Source organism: Gymnoscopelus braueri (genome assembly GCF_963280865.1).
Source record: "Gymnoscopelus braueri genome assembly, chromosome: 22".
NCBI classification, from domain to species: Eukaryota; Metazoa; Chordata; class Actinopteri; order Myctophiformes; family Myctophidae; genus Gymnoscopelus; species Gymnoscopelus braueri.
In genome coordinates, this window is record NC_137624.1 from 24,995,411 (window position 1) to 25,015,099 (window position 19,689).

The 19,689-nt window shown below is 39.0% G+C and overlaps 1 protein-coding gene across 1 annotated transcript in view; it reads left to right on the plus strand.

The window, feature by feature from the left end:
- The window catches only part of tbx5a (T-box transcription factor 5a), a gene marked incomplete at both ends in the record, with an annotated part of 19,089 nt that extends 589 nt beyond the window's left edge, over positions 1-18,500 (plus strand). Inside the window, 7 exons of the mRNA XM_080418704.1 lie at positions 114-208; positions 1,633-1,752; positions 3,400-3,547; positions 10,696-10,848; positions 14,797-14,888; positions 17,001-17,233; positions 17,905-18,500. Of these exons, the coding sequence (XP_080274830.1) occupies positions 114-208; positions 1,633-1,752; positions 3,400-3,547; positions 10,696-10,848; positions 14,797-14,888; positions 17,001-17,233; positions 17,905-18,500 (1,437 nt within the window). The remainder of the gene's footprint in view (positions 1-113; positions 209-1,632; positions 1,753-3,399; positions 3,548-10,695; positions 10,849-14,796; positions 14,889-17,000; positions 17,234-17,904) is intronic.
- Between the last annotated feature and the right edge of the window lie 1,189 nt (positions 18,501-19,689).

Genomic DNA, 19,689 nt, shown 5'->3' on the forward strand with positions numbered 1-19,689 from the left:
TCGTACAATCTAGGCCTATACTCTACACTGTTTTAGATGGTTTACTGTTTAGGGAAAAATAATTGTACATCGCCAATATCGCTGTATAGGCAACTAGATGTTTTATTTTGAAGGGAATGGAAGGAATAAAAGTCTACCTGCACGAGAGGGAACTGTGGACGAAGTTTGACGAAGTGGGAACCGAGATGATCATTACCAAAGCGGGAAGGTAAGAGGGAAAAGTCGCCTATAAGAGCAGAATGAATTAATGCCGTATATTTTACACAAACATTTAGGGTTGGTTGTTCTAAATTGGTTAGTTAATAGATAATCTGTCTGGCTCGTCGGTTTGTTGCAATATTATAATATGCTGCACCATAAATGACCGCGGGATTAAGGCTCAGCAGGCTAGCAAACATGTTGTATAACTAAGGTCCATAATGTCAAATATTAGGCCTATATGAAAAGTCACAAATTAAGGAAAGGCTGTGAATTGCAAAGAATGCATGCAGACAATATTTTCCGTGTGTGTGTGTGTGTGTGTGTGTGTGTGTGTGTGTGTGTGTGTGTGTGTGTTCAGGCAAAATGAAATTGAAAAAAATATTAGGTGCAAGACAGCGCGTGCGCATGATGTTTGTTGTGCATCACCACTGTCATTTTCATGTGTCCTCAGGGTGAATCTAGTCAAAATAGTGCATGTCAGATGAGTGTGAACAGGAATATGCATGGTAATCGGTGGTCTCTGCTCGTGTCATGATTGTCTTGTGGTCCTGAGTTATTTATTATTCATTGCAACAACGTTTCACTATCCGTGTAGTGCACTGAAGGCTAGAGTCTTGCTCGCAGCTGCACAACGTTCTCATTATATTCTCCTCAGTCATTTACCCTTTTTTCTTTTTCGTTTTTGCACGAGTCCATGGATATTCCTAATTGTATGTACCGTAGCCATAGCCCCATACCTCTTTAACTTACTTTGTTATTGCCATTTACGGACCTGTGTCTAGCCACATGACTGAGTTGTCCTGTTCAGATTAAAATGTACTTAATTATGTTACCCAAATATAAAGTGAGATTTAGGGGTAGTTCCACAACTGGATATATGAATGTTTTATAAACCTGTAGTAGTAGTAATATGTAATAGTAGTACGATACTAATAATACTAATGCATTTTATAAGAGAGCTAGACTCTTCACACAGCATCAAAGAATGATTGTGCGATAACCATTAAAGAGCATAAATGACTACCAGGAAGTCTGCTCTCTGCAAGTCATCTGTGTGTTAAGAAGCATTGCATTGCAATACTTTTTGGACTGCCTTCATGCACTCTAAAGAATGCATTTAACTGTGTCTCAGTAATGTAGCTACCTCGTTTTATATAATTTCTTTTATGTAATTGTATTAACCTATTGCTTGCAAAAATATTTAGTTTTCATGCAAAACAAGAAAGTAGACAAATTATTACACAAAAGTTTTGTGTAGGCTACATGCAAGTCCATGCACAAGGACATACTGTATAATTGGTATTTATTTAAAGCTTCGGATAAAACAATATAATGTAGACTTGTGATAACATGGTGATATTCTTTGTCACATTTCGATCTTTTCCCATTGTTCCTCGAAATGAATGCTATAAATATGCTTCTTATTTTCAGGCGAATGTTTCCCAGCTTCAAAGTGAAGGTCACTGGACTGAACCCCAAAACGAAGTACATACTTCTGATGGATGTTGTGCCTGCTGATGATCATCGCTATAAATTTGCCGATAATAAATGGTAGGCAATGAGATATTACTTTAATACGCATACGTTGGCTAATAGTGAATTAGCCAACGTGAACAGTTTGTGCTCCATAAGGGAATAAACAATCATATGCATGCAGTAATCCTTTGATTTACGCCTATATAGCCTCTGTAATGTAATAATGACGTGTTTTGTTTGGGAGCCCACAATTATCTGTGGAGTTTCTCTAATAGTGAGCTATTGATTAGGTTGCATGACACAATTTACAAGAATTATGAACTGGGAATTTCCAAATGGATGCCAATAAAGTTTAGTCCGCAATAGGCATGGACTCGGATGAATGTTCGTGATTTAGAGCAGTGGTTCTCAAAGTGGGGTCCGGGGACCCCCAGGGTTGGCTATTAAAAAATAGCAGATGGTCACAGTGCGTCACTGCGTGCCGCGCTGTGAGCTTATATACATACAGTATGCTTTTTTGAAAAATCTTGAAAGTGGAATCATTTAGATTTTTTTAAACACAAATCTTCTCTTCTGGGGGGTCCCTGGCACAAAACATTTTCAGATGGGGGTCCGTGGCCAAATATATACCAATTCGGGGGTCCTTGGTACGAAAAAGTTTGAGAACCGCTGAGCACTGAGAAGCCGTATGGTTGCGCTGCTGCTCAATGGCTCTTTCACGTCAATGAAATACAAGCACGCCTATTTGTTTAGTGTCATGTCTATCTTTGTAACCTTGGTCAAGGATGCCTTGTTTGGGTCAGTGCTTTTCAAAGAGGGGATACTTAAAGGGATAATCATGTGCCAATACCACCGATAATGACCCGCCAAAGCATGTTCTGGAACTAATTCTTCCCTTGATCATCGAGTGCTGAAAAACGTCCTCTTTCCAGCCAGGTCCAAATTACCACCATGGTTCATGGTGACCCGGCCGCAGCAAAGTCCAAAACCCAGTTTTAGCCTACGTTACGGTCGGCTATGTCATTTAGTGATTCACGAGTCTTGTTGTCCATCTCTACGGCAATGTTTCGTTCGAGGAAAATCCTATCGGCCTACTTTAAAATATAATTAGGGACAGTGCGTAATTGGTCTATGTATTGTGTAGTCTAATTCATTGAAATGTTTTTCACTGCTAGGCCTGCACTCTACAACACAGACAAATTATCACGCTGTTCGAATCAGAATTAACTTATTATGTATCATGGCTGGTTATATAGCCTACTAGCCTTAGTTTTGTCCAAGATTATTCTACTACCTGATTAGTGATTACATCGTTTCCAACCCTTTGCTAAAACTAAATCAGAATGTGGGAGTGATTAGAAATGGCACTATTGCTCTAAATTAAGTCTGAGTGAACGGCATGATGCATTTAAATGTATTAATAATTAATTAACAACAAACGGGTATAATTGACATGTTTCACCAAGAAATAATATAGGCTAACATGTGTACCGACTACCGAGTTAAATAGCTATAGCAAGAAACACCCCCATACGTGTCCAATCCGTTGGTTTCTTTAGGGGGTTCTAAATGGACCCTTACAGGTCTTTAACTCTGACGTTATACAGATGGAACGAAATGGACCCTACCGGGTCCACAGAGTTAAAGGGGGGTTCTTGAAATTTAAAAGTTTGGCCGAATCCAAGGTGTTGAAGTCTGACTGTGTGACGGTATGCTTTGCAGGTCTGTGACGGGCAAGGCCGAGCCCGCCATGCCTGGGAGGCTGTACGTCCACCCGGACTCTCCTGCCACGGGGGCCCATTGGATGAGGCAGCTCGTGTCCTTCCAGAAGCTGAAACTGACCAACAACCACCTCGACCCGTTCGGACACGTAGGTTGCTTTGCTTTATCTGTTTGCTGTGTTATTTATAGATCACGGATAGCGGACAGGACACAGCATGGGTATTTTCTAGTGGGGATTGGACACACAGCCAAGTAATATAGGCCTATGTTTTCTCTTATAGCTCCCAAACATCTGCATTCATTAGTAGTGCAGCCATCAAAGACATCGAGATATTTAAGGAGGTTAGTGGCGTGTTGGCCTTGACTCCACGGATATGGGAGAATTCTGGAAAACGACCAAAAAAAAAATGACTGTAGAGAGGGAGAGTTGGCAGGCTTTGTCCCATGGACCGAAAATTGCCTTTCTGACAGACAGCTGGAAGAAGAAAAATCTCTATTCTAAATGTAAAAGAACATAGGCCTGATCTTTCCACTTTTCTCTCCTTTTTCTGTCCCAACATAGGCTTTGTACAATATTCTTGGTAGAAGAAATGACAGTGGCGTTTACAGTTTGTTTAGAAAGAAGTATTTTAGAAGTTGACTTTTAAAGAGTTTTATTTTCAAGAAAATGTTTAGCTTTTTTGTTTACATAAATAGGCCGATACAACTGTTCCTATAGAGTTCAAGGAAAGTTCACATCAAATTTACATGAAAATATCCTGATGTTTGGTAGCAGTGGAATAGCAAAAAGTTACCAATCAACCTTGTTTCTTTTTTTTCTTCCTCATCTTATAGAGTCTTCGGGCAAATTACAATCCACTACTGAAAGGTCATATGTGAAGCTAGATATAACTAAAAGTGACACATTTGGCATATTTTGACTGAATAATAAAGGTCATTTGATAACATGATTTGACACCACTTGCATGTTGTTAGATTATATTAAAATTCCAACCTTTCTTGAAGAGCCTCCAGCATCCTTAGTTATCAAGGAGTTCCGCCCAATTTAGTTTTTGTTTATCATCTTGTGCTGAGGTCTTTTTTAAATACATTTTTATGGGATAAATTTGAGACCGTTTCAAAGTAATCTGGTCTATAAAAGTGAATGGGAAATTCCGCTAACGTATTATTTTGGGCTATGTCACCACACACTGGCAGACATTTTACACTTAATGCGGTTTGACTTCAATTTGAGATTTGCTCTTAACATTTGATTTGGAAGTTTTGAATAAACGTCCTTTCAAAATTGTTGTAGTGCAGCTTGTCCTTCTGAGAAACCTGGTATCAGGTCCTAGTGGCCCTATATATTCTTGACGTGTGTGTGTGTGTGTGTGTGTGTGCGTGTGTGTGTGTGTGTGTGTGTGTGTGTGTGTGTGTGTGTGTGTGTGTGTGTGTGTGTGTGTGTGTGTGTGTATATATATATATATATTGTCCCATAAAGCTATAACGCTCTGTAAAACATTTCACGTAGAGTCCAGCTGTAAATGTCCCCGTAATGTCAGCAGAAGATTTATTTATTATTAGCAATTTATTTCAAATGTAAGAACGGATTTAATGTGTTTACAATGTATAATGGTTGTCATTTTTAATATTGTAGATTTATATTGAAATCTTGCAATGGACAGTTTTGATCAAGAAATGATGAACAACAAACAATTCTGAATGACACACACACACACACACACACACACACACACACACACACACACACACACACACACACACACACACACACACACACACACACACACACACACACACACACACACACACACACACACACACACACACACACACACACTCCCACTCCTCCCACCACCACCACCACCACCACCACCTGCACCCCCACCTCCCCCACCCGACCCCATCCCCATGGTGCACGCCAGTGGAAAGATTGCATGGCATCCATTTCCTATAACTTTTACTGCCCATTATTCTGAGTTCTTAGGCCCCAGGCATATGTTATCCATGCCTTACACAAAACAACGTAAACATGACTTATCTTTGTTAAAGTCTACCATTGAAGATATGGCCTGTTGGCAGGAGGTTTTCATAAAAGGCAAGTTGATTGCGACTTTGTGGCCAACTTGAGTTTGAGTAATTTAAGTTTACTCATTAGCACAAGAAAAACGTAAATAACAGGGGGGGAAATAATACATAAGCAAATACTGTGCAGGGGAAGTTAAGGTAAGGTAAGCAAAGGTAATGTAAGGTAAAGCTTTATTATCCAGCGGGGCAATTTGGTTTACAACATGTAAAAACAGTTAAAAAGAAAGAAAGAAAAAGAGACAATGGAACAACATAAACCCAAACAGTCTTATTATGGAAGAACCTCCCATCAGTTAAAATGACGCAATCACAATTACCTGTCTTTTTGTAGAATACTGCATCAATAAACTAGATAAATAGACATGAAATTGGATGGAATAAAAACAGAAGAAAATGTGTTGTGCCGTGTTATCAATGGATATGTCAGTGACTTGCTTCAGTTAGATACATTCAAAAGGATGACATGATTGTGGTCATTATTAAAACATTTATATTCACTTTGGAAGCAGTAAAACCTAGTTTTGTTTGGCTTCTTCAAGCAATGTAGCGGCAATAATCATAGTGAAGAAAAAAAAGGAGAGAGAGAGAGAGAGAGAGATATTACACTTTAGAGGTGATATTGATAAAAAACTGAAAATAATACAAATATTATGATTGTGAAACATAATTTAAAGATTTTTGTCGGTTCCAAAATTATTGCGTTGTTTATCTGTCAGGTCATCGTGGCTTTGTTGGGGAAGGTACCCCCCAAACAGACACTTGGAGGCAGCCAGATGCTGTATGTGTTATGATGGTGCAAACTGCAGGAGTGCTGCTTATCGACATGATTCAGGGAAATAAGGAACCTTATGCCACTGAGGCTTATGATGTGGCATGTGTTTTGCGGCATCTAGTGGTTGAATGTTGTCTATAGCACCTTTTAGTAATTAAATCAACAATGATTTTAGTGGCCATAAGTCTTGTTTTGTTGGGGTTCTTTTGTTGTTTGGATCAGCTGATTTGATTGGAATGTATCTAAATGAGACTGCTTCTGGACAATCACAGTGACAAATATCACAATCAACTATCTATCCTATTGGTGACATTTTGCCAAAACGCAGCTGGTATAATGAAATCTGAGCTTAGTCGGAATGTGAGCAGTGTTGTAAATTTTGAGGCCAAAATGCCGCTTTGATTGGTTGCAGTGGTTCCTGGCTTGCCCTCTTTCGTGCTGGGAGAGAGAGAGAGAGAGAGAGAGAGAGAGTGCACCATGGGATTCATAAATGAAATACTGGTGGCTGGCCAGAATTATATTCCATCAGCTTGTTGGTCCAGCTGGTTGAGATAACTTTGAGACAATGTATAATTACTTGCACTCACACATGTGACTGCACCACGTTGGAGATGTAGGTTGGATAAAGTTAAGACATAACTGAAGATTTCCTTTAAAACAGAGACATCCCTCTCCAACGCACAATTGTTTTGTAGTTTTGGATTCTAGCTGCAATCCAAAACTTATTAAGACATTATTTTAACAAAACTGTATTGTAAAATAATGTTTAACAGATATTCTGCAGTGGTTGGAGGTTGTCTCCTATATAATCTTCTATTAAATGTAGACCCTGGTGTCAGGTCAACACACCAGCTGGTTGACAAGTAGTAGTCTGAAGTTCATAATCGCAATATCTACCCTGACCAGGGAATCTCTCTTGCAAGAGCAGTAGAGGTTTGGGCTCCCACGCGGAAGACCGGGGTTCAAATCCTAAAGTATACACAGTAAGGAGTACAGCCTCTCTACACCAGCTTATACAGAACAGTAAGATATGTGCCTTATACAGTTTGCATTTTCCCCCTGTGCCTCTTAACAACACAAACAGGCCTACTTGTTTTGGTTTCCCATTTCATACCAAGCTGTAGCTTTCACTTTGATCTTTTACTCGGACAACTCACAAAATATTTCTCAGTGTTATTCATCTCTCCCCTCAATTTGCTCCTGCACTCGTCTGCTTGCCTTCCCACACATGTTCTGGGCCGGCCGGTGGAGTGTGAGGATTCAGTGTTTATATTTGACTGGCAGTGTGAGATGAGCAATAGATGATGGTGTACAAAGCCTGTTAATCCCGAGGCTCGGGGAAACCCTCTGATGTGGGGGGACTTGAAAGCAAAGGGCACCGGCTCGAGACCCAGGGTGATCCTTCACTATCATTAAATGCTATCATCCAGAGGCAGGGGGAACAGAGATACTGGGAGACCCGGTCAGGCCAGCGGCTGAGTCAGGGAGACGAGGCGTGTGCTGGGGCCCCAGTGGGTGGTCCACAAAAACCCAGCAACCCCACACTGCTCACCCCTTTATCCTTCCCATCCTATAACAGGCATATTGAACCCTGGGAACCCACAGTCTGGACCATGCTATTGTCCATCATCAAATATAGATTCTTGCATTTCCGGGCAAATTCTAAGATGTCTCAGTGACAGACATTTTAGCATATGGTGTTTTACTTATCCTCTAGTGATTTTATGGAACAATGTTGAATGGGTTGTTGTTGTTGTGGTTTGTCTGAATGTTGGTAATATTTCTACAGACCTCAATGAAGCCTTTACTGAATATATACAGTAGTGTTTGACATACTATACAATGCACTTCATTCCTTCCATTCCTTAATGGTTCGTTGCACAAATTAAAAACTTCAGGTATATGAATCTGAATAAAAACAAATGGTGGTTATGGAGATATCTGTAAATTTGACTGACATGCATCTTTCATTAGTGATGATGCCTACATACATACATACATATATGTATACACACACACACACACACACACACACACACACACACACACACACACACACACACACACACACACACACACACACACACACACACACACACACACACACACACACACACACACACACACACACACACACACACACACACACACACACACAGTTGCACAGATTGAAGTACATGATTGTTCCTTACTTAGATGAACGTTTTACTGTTTTCAAATGTGATGCTCTGTATGGTCCTCCTGTTAATGAACCTTTCAGTAATATTTTATTTAAAAGATTCATCATCATCTGTGTGTGTGTGTGTGTGTGTGTGTGTGTGTGTGTGTGTGTGTGTGTGTGTGTGTGTGTGTGTGTGTGCGCGTGCGTGCGTGCGCGTGCGTGTGTGTGTGTGTGTGTGTGTGTGTGTACATTTTTATTTTTATATTTTTTACTTCCAACCCAAACCCCTAATTTGTGCACCTTACATTTAAGTGACACTGGTTTTAAAGATTTAGAGACATGCTTTGATAAGCAATTCCTCGATGTTCATTGAGCTACAGCTGTTATTCACTGCTTACAATCTAGGAGGCTACATGTGTAATCTCTCAAAACAGATTACCGAATAGGTTCCCAGATTGGTAGGCTACATGCATGATGCATGCAGTGCATGGCTGTTCAAAATGGCTGCTGTGGCTTAATGCCTACAGCATGCACTGTGAAATTGACTGAAAGTTCAATTGGAAATTCAGATAAGATAAGATCCTCTTGTTTGTAAAATCCCTCAGTGGTTGATTTAAGCTTGCTGAATGCATTCGGGGGTCATAGCTAAAAACAAGTCATAGCAAGTCTTTCTCTGTTCTCCAACGTTGTGTGAGTTGTGTTGTCCCTGCAGCAGCGACAGAGGCTGGTATTTGTGTGTGATGCTTATTGCGGTGCCGCCGAACCCCCCCCCCCCCCCAGGCTGTTTTCAGTGCGAGACCCCGTCGTACATCGAAGGATAAATCTGGCTTAAGAAGGGAAAAGAGGGTATTAGCGGAACTGCGGAAGGGAAATAATATTTCGTTATCTGTAGGCCTGCAGTGTAAATGGGTTTAATTAATTACATTAAAAACCATTACAATGCTCAGGGCTGATGAGCACGATTCCATGGTCCGTCAGAACAATTAGACTTAAGGTCCACGGATGAGAGAGGCCCTTAGTATGAGGAGAGCAAAGCTCAAGTTCAACTGGGTGGACCGCGTCTTAATGTCGCCAGACTGGCCACTGGCTGTACGTTCTAAGTAGGTTAGCCTGATGTTGGGAGGAGGATGCAAGGGAAGTTGGACGAGCATGTGCTCCGATATAGCCTACACACTGTAAACTCAGAGACGGTCCAAATGTACCCATAAGGGTCAAATCCATTTGGTGCTATGTGTAGGTAGGCCTATACATCTATGAGTTACAGATGGATAAATTAACACAGGATTTTACTGTGCATGCATATGATGTTTGTATTTTAATGTATCAAATTAGGCATGGTCAATTGTGTTGCATAAAAACATTTAAGAGCATAATAATGTTTTAATCATGACAATATAAAATGTATATATATATCAATATATATATCAATATATATATCAATATATATATATATAATTATATATATCAATATATATATCAATATATATATATATATATATATATATATATATATATATATATATATATATATATATATATATATATATATATATATATATATATAGAATTAACAATTATACATCGCTATACTACGCATGCTACGTTATTTCAAGTTCAGATATGAGGCTATTGAGCTCAATGAAAAAGAAAACTTGGTCAAATTCACCAAGGCAAAGCCGAATGAATGCGTAAAGCTTTCTGAGAGCTTATCTGACCAACTGACCCTATGAAGAGAAAAGCAAAGCGATGTAGGCTGTTTGTTGTAACTTGTGTGTAATAAATGTGTGCTATTACTCATCATCATGCATTGACCATGGAATTGCACGCTAATTGACGCATAGCATAACCTATAGGGCCACGAATCGATCAAGTATTATGACACTCGACAATTAAAAAGGGTTTAGCATGTTTACCATCTGTATACAAGCATGTCTCCAGATGTAACGGGTGTAATGGCTTTACTCTGTCAACACACGCAACCGATAGCCTTCACATGCACCACAGCCTGCAGAAAAAAAAACTAAAAGATGTACAATAACAATACTCAAAACTAAAAGATAATTGCAACTCACTATGCTAAATATGGAAAATATTTCGACAACATTCAAGATCTCAGATTTGCGAAAGCTTCTTTTAAAGTAGCCTACGCCTGAAAAGTTTAGCCTATGTTAACAGTGTTATTGTTTCAGATATTGTACGATGACTTAAGTGCTCATACCAGAAATGACCGAACAACGTGTCTCTGAATGATAGAACCTGTTTTCTTATATTATAGATTATCCTGAACTCGATGCATAAATATCAACCGAGGATCCACATCGTCAAAGCGGATGAAAATAATGGCTTTGGGTCTAAAAACACCGCGTTCTGCACTCACGTCTTCCCTGAGTCAGCCTTCATTGCGGTCACATCCTATCAAAACCACAAGGTAAGTCTTTACACTTATGAGATAATTTTTTTCTGTATGTTTTTCCCTTGATGCTAACATGACATAAATTACATTTGTTCCCCAGACCGTCTTAATTTGTTTTAATCACCTTTATAAGATTCCCACATTAAGCTAAGGCCCAACAAGAAGATATAGCTGGAATATACATAACAGCAAACATACATACACACAAATATGTACGCAAAAATATCGCTTCCAGGGCCTCTCATCCCACTATGTTATATCTAAACATTTAAGATATTGTTTCTTGGAAACTGTGCATTGTGGCAGGAATGTTGCTAAAATAATTAGTCAAACGTTTATTTCACATTTTAAAACAAAAGATAATAGCGCATTAACCAGTCCAGAAGCTAGAAAAGTATCAGAGATTTGACATGGTTTGGAGCAGTGGTTCTCAAAGTGGGGTCCGGGTACCGCCAGGGGTCCTTGGCAAAATGTATTACTAAAGTATCACAATAAATTTTAATTTTGATACGTTGGCTATTAAAAAATGGCAGATGTACAAGTTCATAGCACTGCACTGAGTGTATGAGCTTGTAGATCTGCTATTTTTTAAAAATCATATATATATATCATATATCATATATATATATATATATATATATATATATATATATATATATATATATATATATATATATATATATATATATATATATATATATATTTACACACACACACACACACACACACACACACACACACACACACACACACACACACACACACACACATAATGTGATGATAGTGTTGTCACCCTGAGCTGCAGGATGTGGCCTGATAATTGCTGATATGACAGAGTCCCTGACAGATGGGAATGATGAGATTTCCATGCATGGGTCGGAAAACAACTTGCCCGAAGGGCTACTGTAGTCTATACTGTACAGTGAAGTAGGCTTACTGTAGTCTGTTGGACAGGGTGGGACATAAAAAGACTGTTCCCAGTTTCAATGTCATTCTCTTCAAAGTATAGCGTTTGTGTTTTCAAGAATAGGGCAAATACGTTATTATACATTATAGGCTTAGGATAACGTTTTATCAGTGCACATTTGTATTGTTATTATTAGGCCTATTATTATTATTATTATTATTGTTGTTGGTGTTGTTGTTGTTGTTGTTGTTTTAATTATAATAATTTGTATTAGGCCTATTGCTAACGTCATCTTTTGTCCAGAATTTTAATCTAACGTATTCAACAGCTTGTTTAAGACGGAATCGTTTTACGTTTTATAATCTATAGGCCTATTTATAACGAACTTGTTCCCTTCAGTATCATTTGTTGGTTATGATTCAACCTGACAAAATAGCAAAGAGGGTTCTGTTTCCATATATTGATAGCGGTGCTCCAAGAGAAGTCTTTGGGTGCAGTCAAAATACTGCAATAAATATTATTATATATATTAATAAATATATTTGGTATATGCAATATTATCTTAACTAAAATGTATTTGACTATAAACGGAATCTTTGCCTATTTAGTAATCGACTTCATGATTTGCCAGACTGAACAACTATGATTTTTCTGCATATGTCACATTTCATGAATGGTATAGAGGCCAGGTGAACATGGTTAGCAATTAGACTGCAGCGTATTCTCCCCAGGCCGTGGGTCACATTTAAAAGAAACTTGGGTTTTAATCACGAAGACTATTGGTCCAAATGAAGGAATAAGCTGGAGTGTTTTCATTATTATGTATTTATTATTTTTGTAACTTTTCTAAATTCCCGAATTCTAAAACTCTTATGGGACAGACAGAGTCATTTTTATAAGCAGTGTCTGTTACATCCGTTTTTAACTAGTCGGGGTAGGCCTATGTTTTAGTGTGAGGCACAGGGAATATTATGGAGAGGGGGCGAGGGCTCATAATGTCTCCGCAGCCAATCCAAATTCTCTAAGTTTCTGGGAACAGGAAGCCCAAATGACCGACATTCTGAAGAAAACATTCATTATTTCAACAAGTTATTGGGGCCTGACTTGAGAACGCAACTCTGCTCTAATTATTGGGGCTTGCCAGACCCCTAGAAAAACATTATTTTTCTTTTCCGAAACTGTTGAATCAAACGTTCAAACATCTGCCAACCCGCTTATCGTGCAATATGTTAAGGAGGAGAGAGCCGCCTGCACAAGCAACATCTGTCAGATTCACCTGCTATAGCTTCTTAGTTAAGATAAATGAAATCTCTTGTTTAAAGTCTTTGAGAAAGTGTTTAAATTTCGTCTTGCTAAAGCTCAAATCAAGTGGAAAAACATTTATATAAAAGTTAGAATAACTACATTTTAGTTATTTGGACATTAGACATTTAATCTTCAAATGACGTTTCCACAAGGTTTGATGGCTAAATATTATGTTCATGAGGAAAATCATGTAACCTTCAATTGCCTAAACCTTACCGAAATGATGGGCACAAATGATTAGGCTAAATAATCTTATTTTGATAGGCTTCAATTAAGTAGACCTAATCTTGAAATATTATCTGACTAAATGTTATTAAAATATTGGTCAAGTGAAATATTTGGTGCATGTATTTCAGTAGATGGACATTCTATCAAAGCTTATTTTCATCCTCAATTTATTTAGCAAAAATATCGCTGCAAGGCCTCTCATCCCATCATCCCGTTATATCTAAACATTTTAGATATTGTTTCTTGGAAACTGTGCATTGTGGCAGGAATGTTGCTAAAATAATTACTCAAACATTTATTTCACATTTTAAAACAAAACATAATAGTGCATTAACCAGTCCAGTGGTGTAAAGTAAGTAGTACAATTACTCAAGTACTGTAGTTAAGTACACTTTTGAGTATTTTTTACTTTACTGGAGTATTTCCAATTTTCAATACATTTACTTCTACTCCATCTCAGATGCAAATATACTCCACTACAATTATTTGACAGCTTTAGTTACTATTTACTTTGTAGATTTATATTATTATCACAAAACATGCATTAACCACTTCAGCCCTATATATATTTCAGCCATTTGAAAATAGCCGACCTACAAGCTCACAATGCGTTGCGGTGCGACGCATTGTGAGCGTTGCTATTTTCAAAAGATTTGTATACATTTTGAACTTGTGAAATGGGACATTCTGCACAATGAGTACTTTTACTTTTGGTACTTTAAGTATATTTTGATGCCTACTTTTACTCAAGTAAATTTTGATTACCAGACTTTTACTTAAGTAAAAGATGTGAGTACTTTTTCCACCACTGAACCAGTCCAGAATCTAGAAAAGTATCAGAGATTTTACATGGTTTGGAGAAAGTGTCAGCCAGCGTGCAGACTAACATCCCGTCTTGTCAGAAGGAGGGAAGCAGACCAGAGTTGCCAACTAATTACCTGCCAGAAACCACTGCTCATAAGAGGGTTATCCCTGGATTTTGTTTAACCTTGTGAGGCTTAAGCTACTATTTCAGGGTGGTTCTCAAAACTCACACTGCCTTATTTATGTCTTAGCACAACATATGAAAATAATTTTAAGTATTTTGATCAAAACATGTTACAGTGAAATGCTGATTGGTTCATTCAGTAAGGAATGTTTTCTACTGAACTGTTCAAAGTGAAAATAAAAGAAAATAAAATACTTGCCAAGTCTATCACAAACCTTATTAAGTTTCACAAAACATAACCTACAGTATGTTGTTGTTGTTTTTTTTCCCAGTCTATTGTGAGACTGATCCCTTTGCAAGTGATTGCACAAAATAGTTAAACCTCTCAATAGCATAAAAGAAATGCTCTAAAAGGACATTTTTCACAAGTGTCTTTGTATTGGAAACAAAATATGATAGATATTCTCTAATTAAGTGGTATATTTATAGGACCATACATAACAACTGTTGTTGAATTTCACTTATTTGTTTTGTGTAAGTTAACAAAAAATACTTAGACCACATAATTGAATTAAAATATCTTTGGCGATTGCAGATAACGCAGCTGAAGATTGAGAACAACCCTTTCGCAAAAGGCTTTCGTGGGAGTGATGACATGGAACTGCACCGGATGTCCAGAATGCAGAGGTAGCTATATATCCATACACACTTCAATGTTGGGATCTACTTCATGGACTTTTATCTGTAAACCCCATTTCTTCCTGTAATATGAGGCTCCTATCCATGTCATTGTTTATCCAAAGTGAACGGTGCATAGTGAACAGGAGTGGCTAAATGTAACCACAATTAGATAGGGATTACTGACATCCAAGTCACAAAATGTCACTTAACAAACCCCAAAGTAATCCCTCAATAGCCATAGTGCAAGCCAGTTATGAGTGTTATTTTCAGTGTGGCTGTCGTCCCTGGTCCCTGCCCCCCCCCCCCCCCCCCCCCATGTGATGTAAGTGTAGTTCTTGACATGGAGCCAGTCTTCATGTTGAAGAATATTATGGCTGATCTGGCCGTGCTTCTGAAACATGAATGCAACATCTCCCTTTCACGCAACTTTCCATACTTACCAGGATATTTCTACCAGTTGCGTGTGGTGTGTGTGTGTGTGTGTGTGTGTGTGTGTGTGTGTGTGTGTGTGTGTGTGTGTGTGTGTGTGTGTGTGTGTGTGTGTGTGTGTGTGTGTGTGTGTGTGTGTGTGTGTGTGTGTGTGTGTGTGTGTGTGTCCCCTCTCTGTCTCTCTCCCTTTCTTCTCTCTGTGTCTCTTCTCTCTCTCTCTCCATTCTCTCTTCCTCTCCACACTCCCCCCCCCCTCTCTCTGTTGGATTGGTGATATCGCTTGGTCCCTCATATTGCTCTCTCTCTCTCTCTCTCTCTCTCTGTCTGTCTGTCTCTCTCTCTCTCTCTCTCTCTCTCTCTCTCTCTCTCTCTCTCTCTCTCTCTCTCTCTCTCTCTCTCTCTCTCTCTCTCTCTCTCTCGCACGCTCTCTCGCTCCATTATTTGCTCCAGATGAGGGATTGAGCACACATCCATACAGTCCATACTGTGTGGAAAACACATTTTCAAAGGAGAAAATCTGTTTTTGAAACTCACCCACCCCCTTGAATAGCCGACACAGGCATCATTTGCTTTCAAATGATGAATTCCTCAGTCAGAGAAAACTGGAAAATCTTTTCCACTCTGTGCTGCTGAGATTAAAAATCTCTCTATTTATCCAACACAGAATAATCTCATCTTCTTTATATTATCCTTCTTTGGGTGAAGTTGTGAAAATGTGAATAAGCAAAAAAACAAGAAAAGAAAAGACCTGGAAGAATTTCATTAAAGATCATGTTTCTTAGATATTTTTCAATACCCCCAAGTAGATAGGACACTTGATCATCTTACAGATGTTAAAGTAAAATTAAGTGAGTGTGTGCCATGAGATAATACTGTGTAGGAGTGAAATACATTTCACGTATAGAAATTCACAAATGAATTGAGCTTGGTATGAGTCCAAACCACACTATCATTCGTAAATGCCATTGTCTAACCCAACCCTGCCAAGTACAGTAAGCTACGCACGTCTGCTCTTGGTTAGAATTCAGAAGGGAAAGCTTATTGCAAAACCAGGTCACCGTTTCAAAAGGAAAGATCCATGAAATCAAAGAAACAGAAGTAGCAAAATGATCTATTTGTGGATCCTATAGATTAATAGGAAGGAAATATACACTGGCATTTGCACTGGAAAGGGATTATCCCAGAACAATATCTCTCAGTGCATCCTAAGTGGGTGACGCATAGATGGTGAATGTCATGAGGATATTAAGATGATTAAAGTCATATTATTCTGTAGGGCAGTAATAGGTAATACACTTCTAGTCATATCTATTCTGTTTTATACAAATAATGAATTTTGCTTTACATTTTATAAACAGATATCATTGTGCAACCACACTTAAATATTGATGACGAGAAATACTAGTAAGACTAATAGTAGTGAAGTAACACAAAGCGACGCGGGCTGTGGGAATGTTAGACTTAATTTATAGTTAGTTGCGTGGCAGTGTCACGCAACATTAGCTATAAATCAGCCAAGTTATAGTGCCTGACACCGGCGCACAACAAACTATAAATCAAGCCTTTTGTGTGTCAATTACCAGTGAAAACAATGATCAAGGAAAATCGCTGCAAAATGAACAGACAAAAAAACAATGCATGTTACAAAGAAATATTTGTGTTTGTGTGTGTGTGTGTGTGTGTGTGCAGTACCAAAGAATACCCAGTGGTCCCTCGCAGCACAGTACGCCAGAGAGTGGGCACAAGCCAAAGTCCATTCAGTGGAGAGGTCCAAGGCATGGCAACACCAAGCAGCCTGGCCCCTCCATACTCTCAATGTGAAAATGGAGTCACAAGCACCTCCCAGGACCTGCTGCCTCCATCAGGATCCTACCCTCTGCCACACGAGCACGGCCAAGACTACCACTGCATTAAGCGAAAAGGTAGAGTATTCTCTTGTGAAAATGAGCTCTAACTTCAAACCATGTCGACGTGTTGCAACTTTTTATTCAAAGGGACGAGGGCATTCTTAACAACCAGGCTATTGCTGATAACCTGGTTATCAATAGAGACCTTCCAGTATGTGAAAAGTCACTGTTTTGATTCCTGCAACAGCCTGTGTATAGAAGGAATGATTGCATGATTAATGGAGCTGGTCTGAAAATAACTTGGTTCACATAGTAGATTCTAATCACTAATCACTTGTCTTAAAGTTTAAAGATAGGGCAACAGAGAATTTTAAGCACTGGAAATTAAATGCAAGTATATTAGCCTACTTTGCTCTCGCTTGACCACACCACTCGACAAATACAGGGACACTCTTAGAATATCGATATACATAAAATGATATATTTACCGCTTAAACCCTTTGTACTTGGCAAAACGGACCTGAGTTGCAACTGTCTACACCAAATCTCTTTGGCGATGGGATTTGTAAATGATATCATGTCCCTTATCTGTTGCCCTACTTTAAACAAATTGGATGATCGAATCTAGATTGTGAGAGGGTTTTTGTCAACATACAAATGATTGCTAAAAGGAATCGTAATCTAACCCTAAAGGGAAATATAATTTATAAATAATAATATTAAACAAAGTCTAATTTTGTTTGCAGTGGAGGATGACTGTCACTCAGGTGAGCACAGCTACAAGAAAGCCTATCTGGAGAGCTCTTCCAGTGAGGACGACCATTATTACCGTCCAGTCAGCTATCCCCAGACTCTTGCCCTGGGCGGCGGGCCCTACCGCAGCGAGTCAAGCCAGCGTCAGGCATGCATGTATGCCAGCGCATCCCAGGGTGCGGAGCCCGTTCCTAGCCTGGAGGACATCAGCTGCAACACGTGGGCCAGCGTCTCGCCTTACGGTAGTTGCTCTGTCACCACCATGCAGCCGATGGAGCGGTTACCCTACCAGCACTTCTCAGCCCACTTCACCTCGGGATCTCTGGTGTCCAGACTAGGTGGGGTGGGAGGCCACGCCTCTCCACAACTGGGCGATGCCCACCATGCTGCCATGTATCAGGGCTCCATGGCCCATCAGACTCTGGGCCGTCAGTGTAGCCCGGGGGCTGGGATCCAGTCACCCGCAGCTGGGCTACAAGGAAATGAGTACCTGTATTCTCATGGCATCCCACGTACACTGTCCCCACATCACCAGTACCATACTGTGCATAGTGTTAGCATCATGCCTGAATGGAATGAGAGTAGCTAAAAGATGTTTCTCCACACTCCACAGATGACAGATGGATACGTTAAAAGGAAACAGACAAAGGTGCAGAATCAGGCAGGAGTTTTATATGAATCCATATTTATATTTTTTTGAAGAATATGGTTTGGTTGTTCACTCTGTGAGATTAGTGGCTGAGTCATTAGCCTTGAAAACAATGGATATACTGTACATTGGCGTTTCTATTCTGTATAGAAGCGGAATCATCTTATCACTTAACTTGTTTCTGCAACAGCTGCGCTTATGGGAAAATAACGTGAAGGATGAGGAAATGATGGAGGAGAGCAAACACAAAGACCGGTCAAGTGCTATGAAAACAAACTATGGAAATGCCTTATATCAAACCATAAGGGACAGAAGTGCTCCAGTCACTTCATCAAGAGAACACAATTTATGAAACTGTGCTTTTTGTGATATTGTACTTTGGATGTTTAAATGATGACTGAACGTGTTTTCATCTTCATCAAATACAGTTCTCCTTTTCTTCACAGACTTGTATTGCCTTAGATTTTGTGTAAAAAAAAAAAGAAAAGAAAGAAAGAAAAAGGTTTCTGTCACATTAAATCAAGTTGGATATATCATTGTCATGTTCAGCTTTTTGTAGTTAAACACATGCCTTATAGTAAAACTATAAAGTGCCAAATGTAAGCATTTCTCGTGGCTCTTATGCTAGATGGCTCACTCTATCATCATTATTTAATTAAGTTATCTTGTCTTTGGCTACGTTTACATGCACACCAAACAAATCTATGAATGTCATTAAGACGATACTCCAATTAACACTTGAACACCTTAATCTCATTATGTTACTTTAATTAAGGTCATACTTACTGTTTTAATGTTGCAATTAAGAACCGTGCTGTACTGCTATATTAGTTTCATTATTGGGGCATCAGTTGTTGAGATATGTAAAGACAATACTAATACAATACAATGTTAGCCTGTCCATCAAAGACTTACAAGTTGTAACACTTTCTCAACCTATTTTGTCTGTTAATGTTTATAACTGATATCTTTATTTAGGAATTATGCAAACGTTTCCTGGAAGCAGAAGGGAATGAAGTAACTGACATTTATGACAGTTAGTGGTTATTGGTTATTGCTTGTTGCCTGTTTTGGGGCAGATGATAAAGTAGTCCCTGGAGAAATATGCAACATTGCATATTAGAAAAAC